The following is a 25,856-nucleotide window of genomic DNA, read 5'->3' on the forward strand; positions in this document are numbered from 1 at the left end:
ACTAATGCAATTGTTTAAAATACTTCAACGCTTCCTGCTGAGAATTTATCTTTGGCTTTTAAATACTTTTTATTTGGAAAATGGTACAGATGGGTCCAGTGCATGTTTCACCCCGTTTCCCCCGTGATGGTTCTGTGTGTATATTTGAGTAACCCCCGAAACCCAGACCCTACAGAACTATTCCATTTCGGTAAAGGTCTCAAACTATCCATTTAGAGTCACACGTCCCCCTCCTCCTCCTTCCGCCCCTAGCCTTTAGCAATCGCCAATCTCTTCCATCTCTGCAGTTGTCACGTCACACAAATGCACTCACGTGGCTTCTTTCCAGCTGACATGTGCAGAGTAACGCCCCTGAGAGTCACGTGAGGTGTTGAAAGTGCCAACAGCCCGTCCCTTCTCGTCCCGAGTAGCACTCCATGATGTGTATACACCAGTTTGTTAGTTACTGCCCTGCTGAGCAGCATCTTGGTTTCTAGGTTTCAGTATTACACAATGCTATGGTTGGGGCATGTCCCCCAAGTGTCCACATGCTGGAGGACATGGCAGTGAAGGGAGGACTGCAGTCTTTTAAGAGGTGGAGCCTGAGAGGAGGTGCGTAAAGTGCTCCCTTGGTGGGGATTAATACAGTTCTTGTGGCGCTAAGGAGTTCTTGGGAGAGGTTGTTATGAAAAGCAGAACTCGGCTGTCCCTAGTCAGTTTGCTTTACTGATCTGTCCCTCTCTTTCTACTCCCATTATGATGCCATCTGCACATGACACAGCCAAAGGGTCCCTCATCGGAACTAAGCCAGTGCCAGCCCTTAAACCTCTAGAACTGTGAGCCAGATCAACCACTGTTTTGTATGTTGCCTCAGGATTTCATTATACTAACAGAAAACAGACTAATATACAAATAGTTACCTTTAATTTTCTACTCGCCTATACTGTTGTTTGAAGCAACTTCTAAATAACAAAGCGTGCCATTCGTAAAATCTACTCTCTTTTAACAACTGAATGTAGACCATTTATGTTTAATGTAACCACTGATAGGCTATGACTTCAGCCTGACATTTCTGGATTACTTGACGATACTGAATTTTGTAAAGTATTTTTGACAGCATATTTTTAATGGTGATTCTAGGCACTATATTAGTAACTTATCATCATCTATTGACATCAGCATTTCTTCTGTTCCTTAAACTGCAGACTACCTCCCGTGAAGTCTTTTTACCTTCCCTCATTTACAGTGCCATCAACATTTCCTCTAGCCACGTTAGGACAGTGTTTTATAATTCTTAAGGATGAAAAACGTTCTAACAATATTAATGTTCAGAAAGGGGAAAACGTCTGCTAGGTTTGCTCTTTCCATAGTTCTTTCTTCCTGACAGTTTGAGATTCCTACTTTTCCCATTTCTTTTCTGTTTCAAGAAATTTCTTCAAATATTTTTTATTTCCATCATGTTTTATTTTTCCTTCTATCCTATGGGTTACTTGAAGATAGTGAATTTGACCTGTATTTACTGATTGTGTATTCTGAGTGAACTGAATACACATGCTCACCTCCAATACAGAATTCTGTGTTGATAATTCTTTTCTTCCAATTCTTCAAAAATGTTGTGCTACTTCCTTCTTGCCTTTCCCTGTTATCACTGGGTTGCTTCCCTTGTGTTGCTTCAAGACCTTTTCATTTGCCTAAAATGGACTACAGTGTTATTTGAGGGATTTTTTTTTTGAAACCAGTTGGGGTTCATTCAGTTTTCTTCAACCTGCAAGTTTTGTGTTTTGTCAAATTTTAGCAGTTTTCAGTACCCTTTCATTAAATGCTTTTTTCTTCCTTTTCTCCTCTTTTTGTAGTCTAATGTTTCATGGGTCAATAAACTTTTTAAAAAAGTCTATATTCTTGCATAGATCAACTAATTTTTTCTAATACTTTTCAAATTCATTGAGTCTTTCCTCTGTCACATTCATTCTCTATCAACCTATGCTTTAAAAAAAAAATCCAGGGAATGTAAATGTCAACCCTAAAATGTCCTTTTGGGTCATTTATCGCCCAGCCTTTCTGTTCTTTCATCTGTTTCAAGCATGTCTGGAGCTGCTCGCTGGAGTCTTTCTGCGATGGCTGCTCTCCAAGGCTTGCTACATGACTAACATCTGTTATTATCTTGGTGCTCGTGTTTGTTGGTCTTTTCTCATTTCAGCTGAAATTTTCCTGGTACGTGGTGATGAATGTTTTTGACTAGTACTTCTGAATTGGAAATTTTGGATTTATGAGACTTCGGAGCCCATTTAAATCTTTTACATAAGCAAGCTGTTGTGACAGTAGGTGAAGGGGACAGCTGCCCACTTGGACTTCTTTGCCCATGTAGGCAAGGGAAGAGGTGTCTAATAGAAGCGCTCCACAGAAAGGCTTTCCTCCTATCATCCTAGTTCAGGTCTTTCCCAGGGTCTCTCACTCTCTACAGAACTGCTTCTCTTCACCTTTCAAAGTCTTCTCATGTTTACTTTATATGCTGTGTCTCGTTTTGGCTGACTGGAGGAGGGTTAGGCAAAATAGCTATTCAATCAACCTGAAGAAAAGACACCTAGCCTTTTAATGTGTTTAGTACTATTATACTTTCCTTTGTAAATTCCTTTAAAATTCCTGCTCATTTAAAAAATACAGCTGGCCGTCTTTTGATATTTGAACTGTAATTCTTCATAAACAGTGGACAAGTGCTTTGCCAGATAAACATTTTGCTAGTATTTTCTGTCTCTGGCTTACCTATTCATTTTTTTTAGTGTTCTTTGATGACAACTACTTATGACTTCTTTCTTTTATGGTTAATGTTTTCCACATCTGAAGAACGCTTACCTCATTCCTAAGCCACAAACAAGTTTTTTCTTAGAAGTTTTATAGTTAAAAAAAAGAAGTTAACTTTTACATTTAGAATTATTTTCTGTGTTCAGTGTGTATGAACATTCAACTTTTCCAGCCCCAATTGTGGAAAAGAAATTTCTTCCTCCCTTGGGCTTCTTTGGCACATTTGTTGAAATTAAATGACTGGATAAACAAGGGTCTCTCTCTGGGTTTCCTATTTAGTCCACTGATCAATTTCACTCTTAATTTCTAATGCTGTCAGAAGTGCCATACAAACTGGGAGGCTTGAGACAATGAACCTATTCCATCCAGTTGGGGAGACTAGAAGTCTGAAATCAATGCTTCCTCTGGCAACTCTAGGTAAGAATTGTTCTTTGCCTCTTTCTTGCCGCTGGTGGCTTCTGGAAATTCCCAGGGTTCCTTGGCTTTAACGCATCCCTTCGGTTTCTTCCCAGGTATCAGATATGCCTCTTCCTCATGTCTGTCTGTGAGTCCTCCTATCTGCTTAAAAAGACACCAGCCATTACATGGAGGGCCTATCCCAACCCAGCAGGATCTTACCTTAACTACTGAAGCTATACAGACTGGACTTCCAAGAAAAGCTATGTCCTGATACCCAAGGGGTCAGTTTTAGAGGCATACTATTTAACTCCCTAAATATACTGTCTTGTTTACTATAGTTTTATCATAGTTTTCAGAGCAGTGAATTTATCTGCCAACTGTGAACTTCTGGTTGAAGATTTTTTGGTATGTTTTCTGTCTTTTACGTTTTTAAATAAATTTTAGAAACCACTATGCACTGTCTACAAAAAGCGTGCCTGATGTTATGGCAGGAACTTCACACAGGGAGAACATATATTTAACCACATCGAGTCACCAAGTACGTGTGTGTGTGTGTGTGTGTGTGTGTGTGTGTACGCACATTTGAGTTTTCTTCAATTTCTCTTGGCAATATTTTATAGTCTCCAAGGTATGGGTTTTGGACATTTTTAAAATTAAATTTATTTCTAAGTTTTCTATATTTCTTACTATTGCTCTCATGGAATTTTAAAAATTTAGTATTTGCTGCCAGTTTATAAAATATAATGATTTCTAGCCTTACTATATTCTACTAAATAAATATCCTTATTAGTTCTATTGAGTTTTCCATGTTCCTTTGGTTTTTCTATATAAACAAACAAGTCAACTGCAAGCAGAAACAATTTTCAAAGACCTTCCTTTCTAATTTTCAAACATTTTGTTTCTTTTTCTTACCTTATGGCCTTGGCTAGAATTTCCAGTATCAGGAAGATACAAGAGAGTAAAGAGAAGGATGTCTCTGCTTCCCCTCCCTCTTTGGAAGACTCTAATGTCTGACCACTAAGGATGGTTTTAGTTGTAGGGTTTTCACAGGGATGCTTCATCAGATTTCAGACATTTCACTTTCGTCCTAGCCTGCTGACAGTTCTTTACTGTCAATAGGTATGAAATTTTGCCAAGTGTTTTTTCTGCATCTGTTGAAATAAACATACAACTTTTCAAATATGACACCAACCTTGAATTTCTGAGATGAGTAAGACTTGGTAATGATGCATTATTCTTTTTATATATTATTACATTCATATTGCTGATGTTTTGTAAGATCTTTGTCACCTAATAGCAACCGGAGATATACTGCCCTTATAAACAAACCGCAAGGTGGCTCTCCAGTTTTTTTTTTTTTTTTTCAGTTTGTTAAAATCAGTAAGAAAATACTAAATAAGAATGATTAGTAAAATTAATAACTAAATAGTATCCTCTTTACATGTTTAAAAGAATGGATCAGTGAAAACATCTTGGCATACACAGAAATTTTTAACTGTTCACCTTTTCCTAACATATAATCTTGTCTCTCACGTATGTTAAAATATTCTCCCTCCTCTATCATGAAGTCTTTATTTTTAACATCTGGCATAAAGAGTACATTTGTATGTTTACAACACTGATTCTTTTCTGGTTGGTGTCCATCCCGTCACGTACATGCTGCTCCCCAGCGACACCGAACGCTGTGCAGCTCCCTCTGTGCTATGCTGGCTGCGTTAGTGCGGTCAGATCACGGCCTCTGAGAGCCTGTTTGGTCACCCACAGAATGAAAATACGTATCTTGCAGAATTAGAAGCTTTCAGCAAATAACAGCCATCACAGTGACGACGCAGTGCTTTATTCTGTCTTCTTAAACATTTATTACTGCTAAGCCACTAGTTACCCATCAAGACTTGGCTTGCCCAATGTCTCTTTCCTCTGTGACTGCAGCCAAACACAAACACCTGGAAGATCACTTGTCACAGTTTACTACAATGATTATTTACACGTTTTCCTCTCCTCCTATAATCTAGAAATACCACAAAAAGGCGGACTGTTTTAAACACTGTGCATTCCCAGTACTAACCACAATGCAAAATTCATTATTATTTGCTGCACTATGAGTTGGTGGAAATAAAAATACGGTATTTTATCCTGAAAGAGGCCCTGCAAGACAAAGGACTACAGAAGCTATCTATAGAAGCTAAGGCTCAAGAAAAGTAAAGCAGACTTCACATCAGAGAAAAAACAAAGCAAAACAAAAGGAAACTTGGTGGTACAGATGTGTCAGGGGTTTGCTTCCCAGATTCACAAAGGATGGTGCTCTAGGGGAAGACGCTTGGCCCAAGAACCTGGATGATGACAAGTACAGGCCCGGTTCTGTATCAGCACAGAAAACCCTTACATTCTTGATTTCCTCATCTATAATGAGGACACGACTACTACAGCTGCTTACCCCACAGGGCCATGAAGGCTCAGATATAATGACAGCATCCTATGGATTCTAAAGCTGCATACATAAATGCAAAGTTCCTATTAGCGATTGGGCTAATAACTTACCACCTTTCTAGAGCTTCTCCCCCCTTTCTTTACCCCTACCTCAATTACTGCCAAGTCCTATTTATGGATCCAGATCCAGCAGGACTTCAAATATTCATGACTTCCACTTAATCACCACTAAGCTGCTCTGACCCAGCCCCTCATGCAGTCTCACTGAGAACACCACAATAATCCAATTGCGGCCCTGCTGCCAAGCACCTCCAATTCCCACCCAAACGTACCTGGGTGTTCTGAGGCCTTTCGGCAGCTCTCTCTACCCTTCCCATACAGCACAAACTCTGCGACCAGAAGTTAAGTTACCTGCTCTAGATGCCTCTCTCGTCTTATTTAGGTAAATATACTAATTATACTTATGAGTGTACAAACACACTCCCTGTGCTTCTTACATCGTTGGCACTTGAGCAACTCACTCTTTTGTGGCACCAACGTGTGTTTCCACGGACACAATTCGCACTATGCCCAGAGTATCTCCCCTCTTTAACTCTAAAACTTACCTGAACTTTCTGATATCTTGCTCAAATACTTTGCTTCAAAATCAACGTCTATTTGGATGTCTTTTCTAGCTAGAAAGGAACTCTCCATCTTGCAATTTCTGTCTTCTTTTATCATGGGACACTTGAAAGACTTTCTGTGTCATGCTGTCGTTATTTATGGACAAACCTTCCAGCCCTTACTAGCAGTTCTTTAAGACAAGATTTATGGTCAGTTCACCATGCCTGCAACAGCAATGTTCATGTGTATCAACAAAAATAACTTAACTGATGCCTTCTACCCTTCTCTCCATTGTCTTCCAAAGTCTTACCACTCAGCAAAAATACAATTATTTATAAAGTTAATTAAAGTGTACATAGGGACCTAGCTTTCTACCAAAACCCCACTAGGTTTTCCCAAATCCAACAGATTTGTGTTTAAAAAATATGAAAAGAAGTAACGTAAGTCTAAATTACAAACATCTTTAAGATCCATTTACTCTTTAAGTATGCTTTAAGATTAAAAAAAAATAATCAGAGGGAAAAGAAAAATGATAGCATTAAATTAAGTAGAAGATCAGCTGGAGAAGGTGAATGTTTCTTACATTTGTCTGCAAACAACTCAGGCTGACACTTTGAAGTGAGGAATATGACAGCTTACAAGAAAACAAACTCACTCATTCCCCTAATTTCTGAAGGCTCATGAAAGTCTGACAGGCAAGCCACAGGGCGACTCTCTCAAGTGTATCACCCGTGACAATTACGGTTTCAGTAAAAATGTTCTCCATATTTTAATAAAGTCCAATTGGGCTCAGGAAATAGCCAGTCTAGCATTCTCACATTTAAGAAGGCATATTGCACAAATTAGCAGCTAATTTGTGGATGCAAATAAAATGGCTCAAATTTTTCTTCATGCCATCAGAAGAAATACACAATGCATGTCATGGGAGAGAGCAGGACACACAGAAGGCCACATGCCCCGGGGTCTGCAGTGGTGACAAGAAGAAGGGTAGGCTGAAGACTTGCCTCGCCTCTCTGCTTCTGTTTGGTTTGGTGGGTCTGCCTTTTCACAAAGCTATTAAAGTTTTCCTATGAATTCTGAAAGTGGGAAATACTAATAAAAATCATACCTTACGCCAAGCACTTGAAATAACATGCTCTAAGGAAGGACAAATGAGGTATAGTCTTTGAAGTGCCTGGTTTATAACCTGCCCTTACGACCCCATTTGACCTGACACTAATCTGATGGTCACCTGACAGGGAATAAGCCAGAGGCTGCTCTTCCCCCCCACCAAGGGCTGCTTGTAATGAGGTGAGGTGCTTCATCAGCAACCTGCCTACGGCTGCCAGCTCTTACTGGCCAGCACTGTTGAGGGAAGGAGGAATGGAGAGGAGACTTCCCACCAACCCTCACCACAGACCTTCCCAACTTCACAAAATCACAGTGTTTTCTAACAAACTCTGCACAGGTTTCTCACGTCAGACTGCAGCCATCAGAAGCTTGAGATGCACAGGCTTTGGGGCATGAGGTGGAATTTCACCATTATGCACTAATTCTAAATAATTAACATCTAATCTGGGAACACAATCAGTTTAGGAAAAATAACTTCATCCAGTTCTTGAAACAAAATATGCCTCTAATCAAAACCAGCCACACTATCGTCAACACAAATTTGATTAGCTTGCACAAGAGGATCTGTGTAGCTTTAGGAAACATGAAGGAAGTTCTTCTCTGTACAGTACTTACCATATAACACTCTTTTTCATGTTTGTAACAAAATACACAAAGTATTATTACCTCAGGAAGGACAAAGCATAATAAAACACCCGTATTCTGTCTCCAAAGAAGAATTCAGTTTGCACACTGTCATGGGAAATAATCACTCCCTAGGGTGTGCTCCCGTACTAGCACAGGCTCTCTGATGGGTCTTTCTCATCTCTCACTTCTATTACTGTAAGGCTACACGGCTGTATCCATCAATCAGCTGTAAACACCACCAAACCATGGTGCTATTATATACAAGTCAACAGATATTTTCAGTATCACACAGTTACACCATTATCCATCTTTCATAGACAAGCAATCAAACTCAACATGACAAGATTTCAGAGAAATAATGGTAATGTAAGTTTTCAAGTCCTAGAAGCAAAATGGATTTAATTTTTCCAAGGAACACAAATGAGTGATAACTTCCATTTTTCACTGTGGTTTATACTTTTAAGTAAGATATTTTACATATGAGAAGGACTTTGAAGCTGAATATGGTGGCACATGCCTGTAGTTCTAACTACTTGGGAAACTGAGGTAGGAGCATCCTAAATCTGAGGCCAGCAGGAGCAGCTTAGTGAGATCTTGCTTCAAAATAAATACAAACAGAATGGGATGTAGTTTAGCACTTCCTCAGCCCAGTGACAACCAAAGTACTCTAAAAATGCTTATTTTCACTTTTAAGTAACAATAGCTTATCATATACCCATAGCAAAAATTTTTCCATATAAATCAAGTATTGTTGAGATGCACTGATAGTGCTTAATTCTTAAACAGCCCAATACAAATTAGTAATCAATACTATAGGCTGAAGCCAGATGTGGCGGCACATGATTGCAATCCCAGAACTTGGGAGGCTGAGGCAGGAGGACTGCTATGAGTTCGAGGCCAGCCTGGGCTCCACAGTGAGACTCTGTCTTAAAAAAAACCAAAACTGACAGACAAAGACTAAAGGCTGAACCTTACTGTTACTAATGATGAAACAAACCTACTTTTCTCATAAGGTTTGAGGGCACCCTCTGCTGGCAGATTCTTCAGAGAACAAAATAAAAAAGTCCATTAATAGTCCAAGCAAATGCCACTAAAATAAAGCTATCTTAAAAAAAAAAAAATGACCAAGTTTTACCTAGCAATTGAATTATTTCAGGTAATACACAAAGTAGAAAGGAATTCAAATGTGGTCAAAAGAATGTTAATAAATAATAAACTGTGACGCTCTCCGGGAGGGGCCTCTAACTTGTCAGCAGCTTCTACTACAGGTAGAAAGGTGTCATGTGCAAGAGAAACTCAGCCCCGACCCAGTGCAGTGCGGCCCAGAGCTGTGCAGTTACCGAAGTGTCTCCGTATGTGCTCTCCGCCAGCCACACATGCCATCCAGTTCCGGGAACAGCATGACGGAGAAGCTGAACCTGACGTTTTATTCCATTCACTTCATTTCAATTTAAAGAGCTGCACATGGCCACTAGCTACCACGCAAGCAGCTTGGACGCTGACCTACTGGCTAGACAACTGCAGTGAAACAGTCACCAGAGCCAGAGATGCTCAGACACATAACCACAAGTGACAAATCTGGAGCCTTTTAAGAGAGTTTTAAATGCATCTTATTTTATTCAATTGTACCTGGCTACTTTTGGTAATTCATTTCAAAGTTATGATGAGATGGAAAACAGTCAAATATTTCCCTTGAAATAATTATTGCCTATATAAGACTGACGACATTAGGACTGGTGTAGCATTTAGAGATATCAAATAAAACAGATTAGAGCACAGGTTCAATCAATCAGTCAATCACATGGGACCTGACATGGACCTAAATGGATACCTGAAGTGTGGATTTGGTGAGCTCAGGAACCTGAGGAAGAGAACAGTCCAACAGGTCTCCGCTACGTGCCTATATCACATGTTGCTAACATGTTACGTGCCCACTTTGTAGATCAGATTGAGCACTGTGAGGTATAAACAAACACGGAGACACTACATTTGTAAAAAAAAATAACGTGGAGGAGCCAAAAGCTTATGTGCTCTGCTTGTCTCATCTTGTCTTTCCACCAGCTGTCTATATAAGATGGTCAACTGTGACAGTCCAAGAATAATTCTCAGATCTCGCAGTAAAAAATCGTGGTTCAAGACCCACAAACTAGAGAACACTCAGCTGGCTCTGGAGCAGCTCAGTCCAGGAAGGACCCGAGCATTTTATAGACAGAGTGTGCCTTTATGTGGCAATGGCATGGAGGTGGCACAGAGGTCCTGCTCTGACCACACAGAACAGCTTAGTGGAGGCTGAGACTGAGCTGAATCCTGAAGGATGGTTAAGAGCCAGCAAACAAGCAAGAGGAAGAACCACAGCTAGACTGAGGCTCAGTGGGGAAGTGGCATGAAAACATGCTACAGAGGAGGTGGCATGGAAGGGCTCAAGATCTACACTTGGGAGGGCTCACTGCGTGTGCACGACAGGCTGGGCTGGATTTAAAGCAGCAGCCCCGTTCACAGGGGCCAGCCAGACGACTGGCAAGGTGCCCGCTGAGTCATGACCATGGTGGAGACTGTGAGACTCATGGATTTGGGAAGCACAATTACAGCGCCACAATAAGGCAGCGATGGTGGAACCTTTTAGAGCTTTCAATGATAACGAACTGCTGGCTGAGGCACAGGTGCCATAGCTTTGCCACCAACGTACTTCAACGTGAGCAGATGGGAGACGGGCAGGGAGAGGTGGCGGAGGCAGAGGAGGGCAGCTAACGTGATTAATGAGTTGCAGATGGGCAAAAAGTCACCTATGGTACCTCAGGTGTTGACGATGTGTCAGTGTAGGTTTATTAACTGTAACAAAGGTACTGCCCTGCCATACAGGTGTCAGAACAAGGAGCACATGGGAAATCTTTGTACTTTCATTCATTTTGCCTAAAATATTTCCAAAAAAATCCAGCTTAGTAACGAATATTTTAAAGTTGATTATAGAAGCAGCAGCGATGCTGAACACTTTTAAAAGCCACGCAGGCCTTAGTCAGGGACTGGGGGAAGAGCGTCAGATTGGGACACAGTATCCTGAAGTTTAAATCTGTTTTGGACATGACAAGTATAAGGAACAGAATAAGACTAGCTTTTTCTTTGGGATGATAAGAAAGCATGAGTGAACAGTACGAAAATCTTTAAAACGGAGGGACTAGAATACTTACCTTTAAGACAGCATCGTATCTCTAAGGAGGAGGGAAATAGCACAGATGAATTGTGGAGTGGGATAAAGCTTAGATAACAAATTTAAAAAGGTTTAGAATTCTAGAGTACTGAGGAAATACATGCAAGATGGCAAAAGGAACCAAAGGCCAAGTAAAGATTCAGGAACATAGGGGCTGGAGGTTTAGCTCAGCGGCATAAACACCTGCCTTGCAAGCAGGCAGTCATGAGTTCGATCCCTGGTACCGATAAAAAGGAAAAAGACAAAAAAAAAAAAAAAAAAAAAAAAAAAAAAAGATTCAGGAACATTTAACTCTTAAGCCTTCAGTGAGATTTTCCACTCCCCTCTTCTGTCATTGTAAACTGTTTTACAAACCATGTTCCATGGAATACTCACTGTAAGTAAAATTGCAAGCTGCTACACAAAAAAGGGGCTCTGTTTATAAATAAATTTGGAATGTTTATTTTAACAAAACTAAGTATGTTTCTATACTGTAAGACTCCTCAGAGCAGTACTAACAGGTTAAATAAAGTACAGGGTCTCACATCAGTCTTGGGACTCTGTTATGATCTAGATCTAGAATGTTCCCCAAGTTCTCATGCTCAGCGGTGGGGCTTTTGGAAGGTGACTGGATCATGGCAGGGCTGCACTCCTCAGTGAATTAACTCACTGATGTGCTGTAGCAGGTAGCTCACTGGAAACGTGACTTGGAAGAGTATGTTCCTGTCCCCAGGCAGAAGAGGTAACTGTCAGATGTCTGAGACAAATTAAGCCTGCTTTAGATAGTTTCTAAAAGAACTGAAGATGGAAAGGTCTACAAAACGGCAGAAGGCCTGGAAGTAGGAGAAGATCATAAAGAAGGCAGGAATCAGTTAAAAAAAGAAGGGCTGCGTACATCGGTGCTGCAGATCCGGGGAACAGAAACTGCGCAGCTGCAGCATTCCACCTCTTCAGGAGAGGCGCCAGGCTTTCCTCGGGCTGGTGGCAGATAAGACCAACAGCAAGGAGCACATCTGAAAATATTCTGCGCTTCACGATGTGGGAAAACGGTTCTTGCTGTACAAGGTGGCTTCTTATTTATGCTCTTTGTGTAATCAAAGAACACGTGTGGCAACCAGATACTGTGTCACTCAGCTTAAGAAAACCTTTAATACACTAGATCGCCCTACCATGCTCAGAATCTGACAGCCTCCTTAGTCATTACCTGCCATTACCACAGCAATAAACCCCAAGGAATACTGCTATCTCCTAGTACCAGCAACGAAAGAAGACCATCATCAGCTGGGCTTTGGGTGACCACAGCACTGATGCTGAACTTCCCAAAGAAGGGGCCAGTGGACATGTCTCATCTTTACCACCAAGCTTATTGCTTTTTATATAGGCTACACATTGAAACTATGCAAATCTGAAAAACATCCACCATTCAGCTTTCATTTATGCTTATTATTTTTATCTTCCATTAACATTTGTTACAAGTGTCTTCAGGTTTAAATATGAGATGTTACTGTAGATAACAGTATTACCCAAAAGGAACCCAGAATATGTCTTAATAAGTTTAAACATAAAAAAGGAAAAATATAAATGAACTGAACGGAAATTAAGGAATTTATGTCAAATTGTGTAAATAAAATACCAAAAACTTAAACCACCCTAGAACAACAACAAACAAGATGAGAGATATAAATCATAGGAGAAACTAAAACGAAGAATTATCATTCTTCTAACAGAGCAGGCTTCTAGATACTGAAATTAATGTCACAGCAACATAAACAAGAAAGAGCTTCTATTTTTACTTGAACCAAATGAATGAATCAATGAAAAGTCCAGAATGTCAATGAATGAGTTCAATTTCATTACAGTATTAGAATACAGGAGGAATTCCACCAAATGCATTTCTGTTTCTGAGGATCTATACAATCCAACCTTCTTGTCTGCTATAGGATCAGTACAATCCAGACGAAGCTTCACCATTACAAAGTAACTCTCATTTCATCAATGACAGAATGCATGTGGGGTCAATAAAGACTGATTTTATTTAGAATTTTTTTAGAATTAGAAAGCTTATCAAGTTAAAGACCCTGCTCCAACTGAAGCAGTGAGTCCTTTAGGATAGGTACCATTTCAAACACTCAGTGATAAAAATCTTAAACACACCATAAGTCACAAATTAACCTCACTGGGAAAAGAGACAGAAACTTCTCCTATTCCATACAAATCTAACAGTTCACTTATTTTAATATTTTAGTGACTCTGATTAGCTGCTTGTTGGCTCCTAGAGTTCTCATGATGAAATTAGGTTGAGCTGTAAAGTAATGCAGACAGTATTGATTTCAGAAACTGTGAATTACCAAGGGAAAAATTCAAAGAGGTTAAATTTCCCGTGAACTTCAAATCAGGGATTTGAAAGCTACGGAGATAAAGATATTAGCTGCAGTCTTATAAAACATTCAAGTCTGTTTTCATTTGACTAGGAGGTTGCTACAGGACTTGGGGCCTATATAACAAGGATACGTGGAAAATTTTTAAGCTTTGAAGCAAGATCCAGACAACAGATTATCTATGAAGTACTCTAAAATCAGAAGCTAAGGAGAAATCTATTTATAGGCACTTATAAACTTGACTTTGATAGTACCCAAACAATCAAAACAAAACAGTAAGACTCAATGCTTCTCAAAAGGCCCTCGCTGGGGAAGGCCATGATCTTTATTGGCTATCAGATAAACAAACTGGTCCTGCTTTGAAACAGTACTTTCCATCAACTGCTTTACAATGATATTTTCCAAAATATTCTAAAGAATACTAGTGTCTAATGAACAATTTATGAAGATGTAGGCACAGTGAGAGTAGGAGGAGAAAGACAAAGATTCTCTAAAAATTATTTTGTTGTAAAATTTTCAACATACAAATACTACTTTGACATAGTTTTAATTATCATGAGATAATCTGCCCTAATAGTATGTCACAATCTAGGTCAGAAAGTCCATACTGTAGCCCACAGGCATGACTTTTGCTAATAATTCTATCGTCTGGATTGTACTGATCTTATAGCATTTTAATTTTTTAACATAGAGGTGAACTGAAACAATTTATTTTAGCTATTACTATAAATACGGGAGGTAACTGTTGATAATCTATTTAATACAAGCTTACAGTGTTCTTCTAAGTTTCTACTGAAGTTCTGCTAATACATTATAATTGTAGTCTTTCATAGTCACCTGAGCTCAAAAAATGTTATTTTAGTTAAACATGGGAGATGCCTCAACTTTACAGACAATAAATTCTGTTGTGCTTGTTTTTAAATTTTAAAGTAATATATCAAGAACTGAAAAACATGATCACTTACATGTAAAATCTGCTCTAGTTTGCTTCCTCCAAAACTTAATATACTATTTACCTTTTAAAAGTCGGGAGTGTATAAAAGAATTCAAGTTCATTACTGGTAGATTTATATACTTTTGTTTTCAGGGAGAGAGACTTAAACTAGTCTTTCTCTGGTTAACAACAGATAACAACTGCATTTTAGATATATAATCCAAGGCACATACTTTTTGCTGTTATTTATTAAAAAGTGTGTGTTTTCAAAAAGAATGTACTACTAGCCTAGATGTAGCAATCAAAACCTATTTTAATATTTTCCTTTTTTATTTCTAAGTAATGTTGTATTCCTAGACTCCTATTTTTCACTGACTATTTATGGCAGCCTTTATGGAAAGCCAACAGAAGGAAGTAAGGAGGGCTTACGCATCCCTGTTGTTTGTTTGTGCTGTTTGTTTAAGGCAGGGTCTCACTACACAGGCTAGGATGACCTGAATTTGTGGCAATCCTCTGCCTCAGACTCCTGAATGCTGGGATTACAGGCCTGTGCCAGCACACCTGGTTTCATTCCTATTTTTGATCCCAGCATTAAATGAAAGGTGGAAATGAGGATTAAATAGTGACTAAAATCCTTAGTTTTCCCTTCAATAACTATACATTTGTGAAAAAGGTGCCTATCCATTTTCTGATGTAAGTTTCTCATATTAAATAACTAAACAGAAGAAAGCCCTCTTAACTATATATCCCATGCCCTTTCTTCAGCCACTTGGTTTTAACATATAGCATAGATTTCATTCACAAGTTAATTTGCTAAAAATAAAATGAAGTAATGTCACAGGTATTACCAGATGAATGTCCTTAAAATTTTTCTACAATGCATTAACAAGAGGATCTTTTAAAACATATATGACACTTTGTTAAAATTTCCTGTGAAAAACACCAGAAGTAAATATATTGATTCATTTAGAATATAAATTATGGAAGTGGCCAGATTTAATTTTGTGGAATACCACACAGGAGGGCCATAAAACACAGATTATTTGTGCCTAGCATTTCCAACAGCTGGCAGTGAGGATGACCAATATTAAAATCAAGATGCAAAAACACTAAATACAACAGTCATCTCACCTCACTACCACCTAATCTATACTTAATACATCACAAATTAACAAACTGATCTCTTTGATTTTTGCTGGGTCCTGATAAAATAATAAAAGCTTTGGCACTACTCCTCACTTCCATTCCAACAGAGGATGCACCCATGGCAGGCTGAGGAGCACTGTGGTCCCCTGCTTGTTGTGCTGGATCCTGGTCCTAGGTTAATAGCAATGACATGGACTCACACTAAATGACTGTTAGGGTTGACGCCTCCTGCTCTGAAACAGTTGAGGTTACAAAATCCATTATTCACAGAAAGGTTTCAAGCACATGAAAATTTAAGAACCTGAAAGCAAACTCTAAAATATTAATCTTAATATAACGATAATGTATACTTTAAAAACCTAGAAATAAGGATTTTCAATGTTTTCACTATAATGAAATCATAAATGTCTGAGGCAACAGATGTTTTCACCCTGATTTAAACATACAATCTATACATGTATTACAACATCTTAATAATTTCCCATAAGTACATATAATTTCTATGGTTTATGTATGAGTTAAAAAAAACAAATTTAGCAATATAAAAAAGAATCTCCAAATTCTACTAACAAGCAATTTAAGAATACTTTTAGATTAACAAGTACTCCTACCCTAAAATATAGACACACAAGAAAGTAAGCCAAACTCATTCATAATCTAAAACCAAAGAAACCCTCTGCATTAAAGATCCTTCTTCCTTCTACTAATGCCATCCACACATGCCTGACACTTCGCAAGAACCACTGGCGCACCTGGGTCTGACTTCATCAGGTTCTATATTAATGTTTTCAGAGATCTGATGAACAGGAAGACACACAAATGTATTAAACATCTGATGTCATCTGCTAGGCACGTAAGCAGTGACAGATCAGCAAATGGTCAAATAGAAACAGAAAACATTTCTGAATCTCTAGATATGCTTTACCCACATTTCCTCAAGTCTCTAACACTGGAATGGTTGTGCAAATTATTTAACAATTGCCAGAATATCATGCAATCAATAAGATTAAAGTTATAAAGCTATATAACACAGAAGAGTTTCTTTAAAAAAGCTTTTTCTTTGGTTTTTGAAATAAGATCTTGCTCTGTAATTCAGTCTGGCCTTGAACTTGTGGTGAACCTCCTGCTTCAGCCTCTTGAGTGCTGGGATTACAGGTATTTACCACCACACCTGGCCAAGATTTCATAATACAGCATAAAATATTTCAAATATACATTATCTCCAGCTATCACTACAAGACATTATACACATGGGGCAACTTAAAGAACACAGTAAGAAATTAGTATCTGCTATCATACTGGGCTCTTTCAACCCTCTATACAGTTTACAAAATAAATAAAAACTGGAAGGTCAAAAGATGCAATGACTCTTCTAAAGCGCTATAAAACTATCATCAGTCCTAGAGCAATCACCTCATATTTATGATCTACACTGAACACCAAAACTTGCTCTGTATTACCCTCTTGGGAAGCTCCTGGGCAAGGTCAGCAGGAGAGAGGCGAGAAGGTCCTGTCTGCGTTCTGATTAAGGGTAGGGTGGATAATTTACCTCAGCAAAGCGACACCTATTATGAGCAAGGGCATGTTTCACTGCCACCTCAAGGCTCCAGATTTAATATTACTTCTCACCAAAATGAACCAACATGTCTAACTAAAGCCCAGAAAATTAGAAAATACAAGTGTTACGTTCCGCTGAGTGACAAAAAAAAAGATTCCATTAACTTGATCAACTTTTTTATGCATCAGAAATTACATTTCTGTTCAAGTGCGAGGCAGTTAGATTCACAGATACTGGGTTATACAATTTTCTGAAGAGGGATAAGGGAATCTATCATCAGTCGGCTGCCTTTAAAGTCTATTTGGGCCAAAAGCTCAATAAGGCAACCCTGAAATTACACTAAAATTATCTGTACTTCTTCAAAAATGCAGAATTAGTTTGGATTTTTAGTAACCAAATTGTTAACAATTTGCTTTTCCACAAAATTTAAAAAACTAGTTCCAAAACGCATATTGAAATGCAAAGGATGCAAAATACTCAAAACATACTACAGAAAAATTCAAGTTAAAGGATGTATAATTCCTGATTTTACAATTCATTAAAAAGTTGTAGTAATCCAGATAGTGTGTTCGGGCCATAAGGACAGACATATAAATCAAAGGACAGAAATAAGAGGCCAGAAACAAACTTTCCCATGTACAGCCATCTGGGTTTTGATAAAGGTGCCGGGAAGAGAAGTCCCAGGGCTGGACGGTCTTTCTAACACACAGTGGTAGGTCAAACAGCACAATACATCACTATCCCCTGCCCCAGATGACATTTACTGAAAATGGATATTCACATTAAACACAGGCTATGCTCACAGTTCAATAATTATTCTCTATTAGATAATCCAAATCTCTAATAGAAATAAGAGACATTTCAATTCCAAATGTTTACACTTCAAAAACTACCTTTAGTTTCTATTTCTAGTAAGTGAAACGAATAATTTACATGACTCAAAATAACACGAGATGAACAGAAGAATCAAATTATGGAGAATCTTTAAAACAGATTATATATGAAAGTCTTTTTCCTGTAGGAGGGAGAGTCAGTTACTCAGTAAACTGTCATTGCTTGGTTTCCTAGTTTTTTCTAAAACTAAAAATATGCTTATCAAATTTTTACTTAGCAACTACATTCTTAAACAGTTATCACGAAGAAAGTAAAAACATATAAGCACAGGAAAAACTGTAAATAAAATTCATAGTTTTAGTTGAAAAAGTAAAAAGCACAATGATCCAAATGCTTTAGATGGGACTACTGCTAAACTCTGCCCTCTACATGCTGAGGAATACTGCCACAATAAAAGGATAAAAAAACAAAGATATATCCGAGTGAGCATGAGAAAATCGTGCTGAGAAAGGCAACTTGAAAAGGTTACACACTGCAACCCTCTGGGATAAGAAGAAATGATAGGAGATGGAGAGCTGGTGGCTGCCAGGGGTCAGGAAGGGGCCAGTGTGGCTGCGGAGGGCAGCAAGCGATACGTGTGGCAATGGGGTGGCTCCGTCACTTGATGGGGGCAGTGACATGGAACTAGGGAACATGGGATACGGCTACACAGAAACAAAAAGAGACTACATGAGAAACTGGCGAAATCTACGTAAGCTCTCATGTCAATTCCTTAGAGTTGATACCATACAATAGTTATGCAAGTGATCAAAACTGGGGGACAGTGCAAAGTAGACAGGACTCCCCTCACCATGCATTTCTTGGTAAATTTTTTGTCAATCTGTAATTACACATGGGTACTACAGTGCAACTGAGAATAGGATACGCCTGGACACAATTTAGATGTCTAGATAGGAATACTTTTGTGAAATCTAGTCATACAATGTTAGGCATCCATTGATAATGCCAATAATGGCATGACAGTATGACAGAAAATATACATTATACAAGTAAAATAAAATTTATTATATTAAACTCTAATTATGTCTACCTTAAAACAGAAACCCCATGAAAATAAAAGATAATTTTGTTAGTGCATAAGAATTTTGAGTATTTTTCTCAAACTTTACAGAGTTGCTGGATTACTGGATTATTTCACAGCTAAAGAAATAAGCATACTTCTACCTTATCACAGAAGTCAACCAAAGCTGTAAAGTCCCACTTCTTAGAATACGCCACATTGTATTTCAGAATAGCATCCTGTGGAAAAAGCAGAAACAAAATCTCATGACCCAGCCATGGGAATTATCTATGAAGAGCTCATTTCTATTATAAACTACCTCGAGTACATTTTTTAGTGCTAGACAAGCTCCCTTCTACCATTAGCTACCCGCCATCAGTAGCTACAGAGAAACAGAATGCATACTAATTTATTATTCATTTAAGACAAGTGAGATTGGAAAGGTCAAATACTAGGGGGAAAAAACGAATACCCTAAAGCATACGAACTAAATGGGATGATGTATTCAAAGCTGAAAAAAAATTGGCTCTTGGAGGATGAAAAATAAGGACTCATGGAGAGGAACAAGGTTACTGCCTATACATACAGAGAGAGAAACATGTTATATTTGTAGCACTGAAATTTTGTGTGTGTAGGGGTGAGGAGTAGATTAAGAGAAAATGTTTAAGAAGGCTCCTGGGATCATTTCTTCTGCTCCTGGGGAGAGCAGTGAAGAAAAAAAATTAAGACATACTGCTTTCAGGTATAAAGTGATCTCTCTGTCTTATTATCAGCTACTTTTATAAGCTTGTGTAACTGGCTATCTTTCCCCAGCCGTTCACACAAGTCATTTATTTACACAGAATGAAAAGTCAAAATACTATGCCATCTGCTGGTACAACTTTCAACTGGCTGAATAGCCAAAACTATACGCTTGGTTTCCAGACCTTGGTATGCATGAGGCGACCCCTTCATTGTGTAAGAAGCAGCATTTATAATTACATCTTATCACATTCTTTTAAATTATCTACCTTGGTTATACTTTATTATATATAACATTAACAAAGCAAAAAATATATAGAAGATTTAAAAATATATCGGTAATACTAATTTTTTACTGAAACAAGTCTGAAAACAACTGGAGTATTACTGTAACGTTTCAAATTTATTTCCATAAAAGAATGTTAAAAAAAATTAACATTCTGCCAAACAGCTTCCTGAAAAATTCTCATGCTAAACTGGGCACCAAGCACCTCGGTTAAGACTTGACCCCACAATAGTACCTTAGCCACTTGGAACCAAGGGATATTTAACTTCCTTCAGAAAAGTAACATTAACCATAAAATAATAGGGCATGAAAAAGCCCTGTCATTCACAAGCCATAAAATAAAACATCTGGGCTGGGTGTTATGGATTAAACCTGGTGGTCAATGTAACACCAGCTGGATTAAATCAGCATGATGCTGAGTGTAGATGGTCTCCTGAGGAAAGTTGCCAGCATAAATAGAGACGTGGACGAGAGTTAGGTGCTGTGGGCTTCTCTAAGTGTTGCCGTTCTGAGCCACTGGTTCTCCTGGAGGAGCTCATCATGACTAGCTTCCCCAGTGTGAGTTTGACTATTACCGTAAGAGGAGTGGCTGTGGTTCACTGTGGGAGCGCTGGTCCTTAAATCAAGCTTTGCTTCCTGGCTCAGAGCGGGAGACGCGTGCTGCTTAATCTCTGGGAGAAACTCGTCATGCTGGCTTTCTGGCACGTACTCGACTGTTTTTATCACTGGAGGAGCTCGGGACCTCTGTGTTGCTAAAAACAGCGAAGGTACTTTTCAGGGCAGCCCTGGTTCTTGAGTATGATTTCTCAGCTCCAGGGTAGATCCCTCAACCTACTGGCACAGCCCCTTCACTCCGCCGGTACAAACTCTCTAGCTTCCACTTTCTAGCTGATCTTTGGGCCTTTCCAGGTCAGATCCGTAAACAGACTGGTGTGAATCCTTGTTGTGGGCTCTAGGCCTCCAGTTGGACTTGTGGGAGGCACTGTCACGGGCTCTAGGTCTTCAGCTGGAACCATGTAGAACATTGCTGTGAGATCCAGGCCCTTAACTGAATATTCTGGGTCTTTAGTGTTGTGGATAGATTTCCTGCACTTTCTTTTGTTTAACTCTGGGTGACCATCATAAAATAGTATTATGAATTCGGTGTCCTGATTCTAATTGGTCTCCTCTCAACCCCTGACTGTAACAGTAGGGATCTAGCTCAGCGGCATAAATGTTTGCCCAGCAAGTGTAAGGTCCTGAGTTCGATTCCCAGTACCAAAAAACTGAATCAAAACAAAACAATAAAACTTCTTCTGAATCAAAAGATTTTAAGAATTTTTTCCTAATCACTGGTATCTAATTTCAAAACTGTATAGTGTAATAAAACAATATATAACAAATAGCAATGTGGATAAGCAGATGAATAGATAAGCAATGCACACATTGGAGCAACTCCCCGACACACACACGCAATGACATTAAGTGAGTCTCAAAAATCTTCACCGTGAGTGAAAGAAGCCAGACATTACGGCACACATACCAAGACTTCATTAACATCAACTGCGAACTAAAAACTATCGTGACAGGGAGCAGCAGATCAGTTATTAAAGCCAGAGCAGAATCTGAAACTGACTACATAGGGATGAGAGGAATCTCTGACAGTGACATACTGTACCTAGACTGTGATGGGGGCCTTTACCAATAGATCCACATGTCAAAACTGATCAAATTACACACTTTCAAAGCATGTACTTTCTTATAAATTATTCCTCATATTTGATGAAGAAAAACATTTGAAATACCATTTATAAGTTCTTAATGACAATTTATACTGAGCATTTACCCCTAATAGCTGTCCCACTCTATCAGCCCAGACCCCAAGGACATCAAAACCTGAGGCTGCTCCTGACATAAGACAGGAAAGCATTTGTGCGTGTACATTCTCTCATAGGCTTTACATTAGTTGTAACAACCAATTCAATTCAGATGGTATAATTGTTACACTGTGTTGTTTAAGGACTAATGACAAGACAAGTCCATGTACCTCTGAGTCCAATGTTTTTGAGGGGTCCATCATAAGGTTGTCTATCACTAGAAAAATCAGGGATGCTCCTTTGTATTCTGAGCTAGCAACTCTAAATATTCTTTTTAGTTCATAATGCATAATGACCATAAAAAGTACTTTTTGCATAAACTATCAAACACATTATTTACAGGAATACTAATTTTGAGAATAATGTTCCTTTTTGAGACTTTGAACCTCTTGGATCCCTCTAAATCCAATATCAATTAGCATAAAAACAGGAAAAAAAGATCACTATATTCAATCAATCACAGAGATTTAATGTTCTCCCCTTCTCTCAAGCATTCTTTCAGTAAAGGACTGAACTACCATAAGCAGAGAAGAAAATTTCGATGAATTATTCTGTTTAGTTGCATCTATCATAGATAAGTAAGAAAGGGAAGTTCACTTCAAAGCAATTATTGCTTCCTAAAGTAACCACAGTACACTAATGGATTGCTACAATCAGTAGACTGCTTAATTTGAATGCTGTGATTACTTTATGTTTGAAGAAAAATATGCATAATTTAAAAATCAGTCAGTTTAAGACCATAAGACTTTCTCAGATGGGTGTCCATAGTATTCCTGCCTGGATTTGTGTGAATATGTAGTTTTGTTTTCCTAAAAACAAAGGAGACATTGTAGGAAGGACGACTGACACTTTATGCAGATAAAAACGGTGGAAATATTAAGCCATCCTAGGATACATCACAATACAGGTATTAACTTCTAAAGCACTTGATGTAAAGCGGCCACTACCATGTTTACCGGCAAGCTGAAGGTCTCCCTAAGGGTCCAGTGTAAGCGCACACCAACTGTTCATGACTATAAGAAGAGTGAAGACAAAGTGCCCAGCTTTTGTTTAGCTGGTGTTTCTTCCCTTTCTTTTCTTTTTGATGATGGAGACTGAACTCTGCTGAGCTACATCCTCCATCCCTTTATACAGTATTTAAAAATATTTTTATGTACATTATTGTGGGTTAGGTCAGTAGTTTAAAAACATCTTAGCAAAAAAAGGAACACATCATAAATTTTCAATCTGATCATGAATAACTGATAGTCCACTGTGCTTAAAAATGGAAAAATATCAAATTAATAAAGTTATATAAATATCACGAGCATAAAACATTCACATTTATCTATTTATTTATTTGTACCAGGGACTGAACTCACAACCGTGTGCTTCCAAGGCAGACGCTTACGCTGCTGGGCTAAATCCCCTGCCCAAGGCGTTCACATTCAGCCTATGTCTGCATACATGTCACTGATATTACATTCAAAATAAGGAAACTCTAGAAGACCTTGAAAATCTTTCCCACTTAGAAGAGAAATATTTAAAATGAATGAACTTTAAAAATACATTATTGAATAATATATCAACATTTTTCATGTAAAAAAAGAAAAAACCTCAGGAGCTACTAAAAGGTATAAAAAGTGTAAAAATAATTTTCAAGTATAAGTGGGAAATAGAAAACCAGAGAAAATGTCCATAACAAATTAAGCCACTGAAAGAAAATGAAACCCATTTTCATGGAAATTATAGAAAATTATGTCACTGCTTATACTTTTATGTTAAAAATCTCTAGTTATAGTATTCCCCCTGAAAAGATATATCTACTCATGCATATTTTATGTATCAGGAAAACAATCTAGGAATTGCTCTTATGGTCTTAAATGAAATACAAAAAGAAAAAAAGTAAAAATAAATGACTGCCAATATATATTAAGATTAATAAATTATTAAATTGCTAGAAGCTATATTAAAAGCAATAAAAAACAGAATACTTAATGTATACTTCAATCATTAGCAAATTCTGCTTCCCTTTAGGCACACATAGCTAGAGTCATAATTCTTTCCTGATTTCCTTTTAAAGGCATTCCAGAAACATGATAATTTTTAAACAAAAAATAAGAGAAGCGTAGGCTGAAAGAAATTGGACAGGGAATCAAGAAACAGAGGTCTTATTCCTAGTTCGCCAAATTATTCTGTGTGGCTCCAGGCAAGTCATTTACAATTCTCAGTTCTTCCACTCATTTCCGAGGAGGGGGGAAACTAGGAAACTCAGACTGTCTCTAAAGTCTTTCTTTTCTTTCTTTCCTTCTTCCCTCCCTGTTTTTCTTCTTTCTCTCCATTCTTCTGTCTGCCGGCCCATTTTCTGTGGTACGAGGATTGACCCCAGGGCCTTCGCACTGAACTACAGCCTCAAACCTGTCTTATTTTTATTTGGGACAGGCTTTCACTAAGTTGCTAAGTTTCCCAGCTTGGGCTCAAACTTGCCACCCTCCTGCTTCAGTCTCCCAGAGTAACTAAGGAGCCTTTCTCAGTGCAGAAAGCAAGCACTCTGCCTGTAAAGAATGCCACTGCTTGAGTCTAGGGTCAGAAAATGTCTCAGGGAGAAAACAGAAGAGTTACCTATGGGAGACAAGAACAACAGAAAGAACATACCTTCAGGTTGTGGGGTCCAGTGAATCTGTTGAGAAGTGCAGTCTGAATAAGCTCCCACCGGCTCCCTGCAGTTCGCTCACCATTCTTACAGGAAAAAGCAAAGCAGGATCCAGTTACTCTAAATTACTCCTTAGCACAGACCAAAAGGCAGAAGGAGCACTACCCCACGCTTCAGGACTAAGAGACCCAGTTTTGTTCTCACCTCGTCTTCCACGGGGTATAAGTTTTGTTCGGAACAAGGCATTTTGACATGTTTGTTATCCCACAGATCTTTGTAATGTGTAGGAAAAGGCTTAGGAACTTCTCCTGCTCGCAAAAGATCTACCTGAAATAGAGGCAAACGGAAATTTTCAGTGCCTAACCACCCCGCGTTTCTAACATAACCTGAAGAAAGGAGCCAGCGAACGGAGCGCGGCTCCCAACAGCGCAGCGCGCTCAGGAGCCTCCTTAGCTGGTGCTGCTCCTCACAACGTCCACCAGTCTCTAGTCACCACGTTCTGTGCATTTCCACCCTTCTAGACGCTGGGCCCTCACATTCCACGCCTGAGTTTCTGCTGAGGGCCTGTCTATCCCCTACCTCCAGATGTCCCTCCCTAGACACACTCATCACCCATAAAACCCTCGTCCCTATTTTGGAGATAACATTGTCTTTTTTTTTTTTTTTTGTCTTTTTCCTTTTTATCATTACTGGGGATCGAACTCACGATTGCCTGCTTTCAAAGCAGGCGCTTATGCGACTGAGCTAAATCCCCAGCCCCAACATTGTCTTGTAAAAAGTATCTTCAGTCCTGTTATTCTGCAATGCTTGTGCTCTGAATCCTAATGTCATTCTGCTTTGCATATATCTTAATCATTTCTTTGTCACTAGAACAAAATTCCTGACACTCAAATCTTTTATTTTGGCTCATGATTTTAGTGCATTGCTGTCAGGCTCCAAGACAGAAAAGGCACAGCACAGGGGCAAGCTGAAGGAAAGCCACGTACATCATGGCTCCCAGGAACAGAGAACACAAGAAAGAGGCAGAGGGAGATAAACCCTTGTGTGCAACCCATTCGCTTTACACAGATGTCTGAGGTTTATCCATCAGGTAGCAGACACTGCATTTCACTGCAAGGAATCAAATAGCCACATGAATACAAAAATTGCAGTAAGCTATAAACGATAAGTTCACGGCGTTTTAAAAATCTATTCTAGACAGACAACGTAGCTAGTGAGTTAGAGAAGGCTTCCTTGAGAAAGCAACAGCCGTGCCGAGCTCTAAAGGGTCAAAATAAGCAAACTAGGGAAAGTAAGAAAGAAG

At 38.7% G+C, this 25,856-nt stretch overlaps 1 protein-coding gene across 6 annotated transcripts in view; it reads right to left on the reverse strand.

The window, feature by feature from the left end:
• The window catches only part of Parg (poly(ADP-ribose) glycohydrolase), a 105,486-nt gene that overhangs the window by 65,821 nt on the left and 13,809 nt on the right, over nucleotides 1-25,856 (reverse strand). For all 6 annotated transcript variants that reach the window (XM_063233779.1, XM_063233778.1, XM_005002049.4 and 3 more), the window contains 3 exons: nucleotides 24,758-24,880; nucleotides 24,556-24,639; nucleotides 19,203-19,277 (listed from right to left, as the gene is read on the reverse strand). In XM_063233779.1, the coding sequence (XP_063089849.1) occupies nucleotides 19,203-19,277; nucleotides 24,556-24,639; nucleotides 24,758-24,880 (282 nt within the window). The remainder of the gene's footprint in view (nucleotides 1-19,202; nucleotides 19,278-24,555; nucleotides 24,640-24,757; nucleotides 24,881-25,856) is intronic.

Source organism: Cavia porcellus, unplaced genomic scaffold (assembly GCF_034190915.1).
Source record: "Cavia porcellus strain 051 isolate PalLab524CR breed Dunkin Hartley unplaced genomic scaffold, mCavPor4.1 scaffold_23, whole genome shotgun sequence".
Lineage (NCBI taxonomy): Eukaryota > Metazoa > Chordata > Mammalia > Rodentia > Caviidae > Cavia > Cavia porcellus.